The 3,796-nt window shown below is 35.3% G+C and overlaps 1 protein-coding gene across 1 annotated transcript in view; it reads left to right on the top strand.

Moving 5' to 3' along the window:
- The window catches only part of LOC130587181 (nuclear respiratory factor 1-like), a gene marked incomplete at its 3' end in the record, with an annotated part of 11,663 nt that extends 8,271 nt beyond the window's left edge, over positions 1-3,392 (top strand). Inside the window, exon 3 of the mRNA XM_057388146.1 lies at positions 3,245-3,392. Coding sequence (XP_057244129.1) covers positions 3,245-3,392 — 148 coding nt within the window. The remainder of the gene's footprint in view (positions 1-3,244) is intronic.
- Positions 3,393-3,796: the final 404 nt, after the last annotated feature.

Genomic DNA, 3,796 nt, shown 5'->3' with positions numbered 1-3,796 from the left:
TCACACAATTACTAAGATGATGATACATAAATGATAAAATAGAATTTTTTCCCACTTTGATTGGTTGAATGTGTGTTGGTGCTTGATTTTCACATCACTGGAAATCAAATTCAGGCTCCTGATTYTGGGATTTTTGCAGAGCTGGTGGTGCTGGTGATGCAGGTTCTAAAATGACCAGGACTGAGCTATCACCTCGTGAAGAAAATGCTCCTTTTCTCTTATTTTAAAAATTTCTGCCACCATTTCTGATTTTTGCACTGCTTCAGAGTGAGTCAGAGATGGAAAATATCCGATGGAACATTTCCATCCCAYGGGGAAATGGCTCTGAAGGGCTGGGGGAGGTGTGGGGCCACCTGCATTTCCCAGAGCTGGTGCAATATTTCCAATTCTTGCCCATCCTGCAGCTTGAATTGCCACAAATCTGCTCTGAGCAGGACTTTGGTGCTGGGGAGTCACATTGCTGTCATCTGGATGTGAAATAACCAAATTTTCATTAATTAGGCGTTGATCTGGATGTGAAATAACCAGATTTTAACCAATTAAACAATGATGTGGATGGAAAAGAAAGAGATTTTAATCAATTAACCAATGATTTGGATGGAAAAGAACCAGATTTTAACCAATTAAATGATGATGTAGATGGAAAAGAAAGAGATTTTAATCAATTAATCAATGATCTGGATGGAAAAGAACCAGATTTTAACAAATTAACCAATGATCTGGACATAAAAGAACGAGATTTTAACCAATTAAATGATGATCTGGAGATAAATGAACCAGATTTTAAACAATTAACCAATGATGTGGATGTAAAGAACGAGATTTTAATTAACTGATGATCTAGATGGAAAAGAACCAGATTTTAACAAATTAACTGAATATCTGTACGTAAAAGAAGGAGATTTTAACCAATGAAATGATGATTTGGATATAAAATAACCAGATTTTAACTAATTAAATGATGATTTGGATATAAAATTACCAGATTTTAACCAATTAAACAATTATTTGGATGGAAAAGAACCAGATTTAAACCAATTAACCAATAATCTGGATATAAACCAGATTTTAACCAATTAACTGATGATCTGGGCATAAAAGAACCAGATTTTAACACATTAACTGGTGATCTGGACGTAAAAGAAGGAGATTTTAACCAATTAACTGATGATGTGGATATAAAATAACCAGATTTTAACCAATTAAACGATGATTTGGATGGAAAAGAACCACATTTTAACCAATTAACTGATGATCTGGATATAAAATAACCAGATTTTAACCAATTAAATGATGATGTGGATGTAAAAGAATGAGATTTTAATTAATTGATGATCTGGATGGAAAAGAACCAGATTTTAACCAATTGACTGTTGATCTGGATATAAAATAACCAGGTTATAACCAATTAAATGATGATATGGATATAAAATAACCAGATTTTAACCAATTAATCAATGATTTGGATATAAAATAACCAGATTTTAATCAATAAATCAATGATGTGGATATAAAAGAATGAGATTTTAATTAATCGAAGATCTGGATGGAAAATAACCAGATTTTAACCAATTAACTGATCATCTGGGTATAAAATAACCAGGTTTTAACAAATTAACTGATGAGCTGGATATAAAATAACCAGATTTTAACCAATTAATCGATGATGTGGATGTAAAAGAATGAGATTTTAATTAATTGATGATCTGGATGGAAAAGAACCAGATTCTAACCAATTAACCATTGATCTGGAAGTAAAAGAAGGCAATTTTAACCAATTAAATGATGATTTGGATATAAAATAACCAGATTTTACCCAATTGACTGTTGATCTGGATATAAAATAACCAAATTTTAACCAATTAACCATTGATCTGGACGTAAACGAACGAGATTTTAATCAATTAATGAACCAGATTTTAACAAATTACCAATGGTCATGATATAAAATAACCAGATTTTAACCAATTAAATGATGATGTGGATGTAAAAGAATGAGATTTTAATTAATTGATGATCTGGATGGAAAAGAACCAGATTTTAACCAATTAACCAATGATCTGGATGGAAAAGAACGAGATTTTAATCAATTAATTGATAATCTGGATATAAAATAACCAGATTTTAACCAATTAACTGATAATCTGGATGTAAAAGAATGAGATTTTAATCAATTAACTGATTATCTGGATGGAAAAGAATGAAATTTTAATTTATCAATGACCTGGATGGAAAATAACCATATTTTAATGAATTAACTGATCATCTGGGTATAAAATAACCAGATTTTAGCCAATTAGCCAATAATCTGGATATAAAATAACCAGATTTAAACCAATTAACCAATGGTCTGGATGTAAAAAACAGAAATTTTAACCAATTAAATGATGATTTGAATATAAAATAACCAGATTTTAACCAATTAACCAATAATCTGGATATAAAATAACCAGATTCTAACCAATTGACTGTTGATATGGATATAAAATAACCAGATTTTAACCAATTAACCAATAATCTAGATATAAAATAACCAGATTTTAACCAATTAATCGATGATGTGGATATAAAAGAATGAGATTTTAATTAATCGATGATCTGGGTGGAAAATAACCAGATTTTAACAAATTAACCAATGATGTGGATGGAAAAGAATGAGATTTTAATTAACCTATGATCTGGATGGAAAATAACCAGGTTTTAACCAATTGACTGTTGATCTGGATATAAAATAACCAGATTTTAACCAATTAATCGATAATCTGGATATAAAAGAACCTCCATCTTCAGGCCTCTTTAGGTGAATCATTCAAGTGCCCCAATAAAACTCAAGTTTTGTGTTGCTGAGACAGGATGGAAGTGCAGACTTGGGGCATATTTGGGAGCTTTCCAGTGTGCTTGGAAAATAAAATACAGAATTTTGTGATTGTAAGGAAAACTTCAGGCTGAAATTTGTCACTTATACCTGGGATTGAGCTGAGATTTGCCAGTTTGAGGAGAGATAAGCCTCTGATTCTAGAGAGGATCAGCTGCTCTGCTGATTTCTCTTTTTTATATCAATGAGAAAAAGAGAGAAAAGACAAGAATGGACATTGGAAAGGGGGAATAAATGGAATTTGTGGTCAAGCCAAGCATCTGGAGCTCTGCTCCTCACACTGCAGCACCAAAAAAAGGGATTTATCACAGGAGGGGCTGTTTTCCTGCAGGGCTTTCATCTCATTCCCAATTTTTCCCTGTTTTTCAGGAAGCTGCGAGCCACGCTGGATGAATACACCACCAGAGTGGGGCAGCAGGCCATCGTGCTGTGCATCTCACCCTCCAAACCCAACCCTGTCTTCAAAGTGTTCGGCGCCGCGCCCTTGGAGAACGTGGTGGGTGGTTCTGGGGATTGGGTGAGAATTTTGGGTTTTGTTCTGCTCAGGGAACCTGCTGGGGATCTGAAGGTGAACTCAGAGAGCAGAGTTTGGGTTTTATGGAATGCACAATAGGTCTGGTTGGATCAGGGATCTCAGAGATGTTTTCCAACTGTGATTCTGTGGCATGAGGGTGGCACTGAGGTTCTCTCTTCTGTGCAAGAATTGTGCCTGGCACAGCTCACCAGGGCTGAATATCCAGAGGAAAGGGAGTGATCACAGAATCCCGGGCTCACTCAGGCTGGAAAAGCTCTCTGGGGTCGAGTCCAAGCTGTGCCAAATCCCCACATTGTCCCCAGCCCTGAGCTCTGAGTGTCACCTCCAGGAATTCCCTGGGCACCTCCAGAGATGGGCACCCCAAACCTCCCTGGGCAGCCCCTGCC

This window comes from Malurus melanocephalus, unplaced genomic scaffold, assembly GCF_030028575.1.
Source record: "Malurus melanocephalus ecotype Western Australia unplaced genomic scaffold, MMel_1.1 scaffold_1606, whole genome shotgun sequence".
In the NCBI taxonomy this organism is placed as follows: Eukaryota; Metazoa; Chordata; class Aves; order Passeriformes; family Maluridae; genus Malurus; species Malurus melanocephalus.
This window is presented reverse-complemented; position numbering and strand designations above follow the sequence as displayed.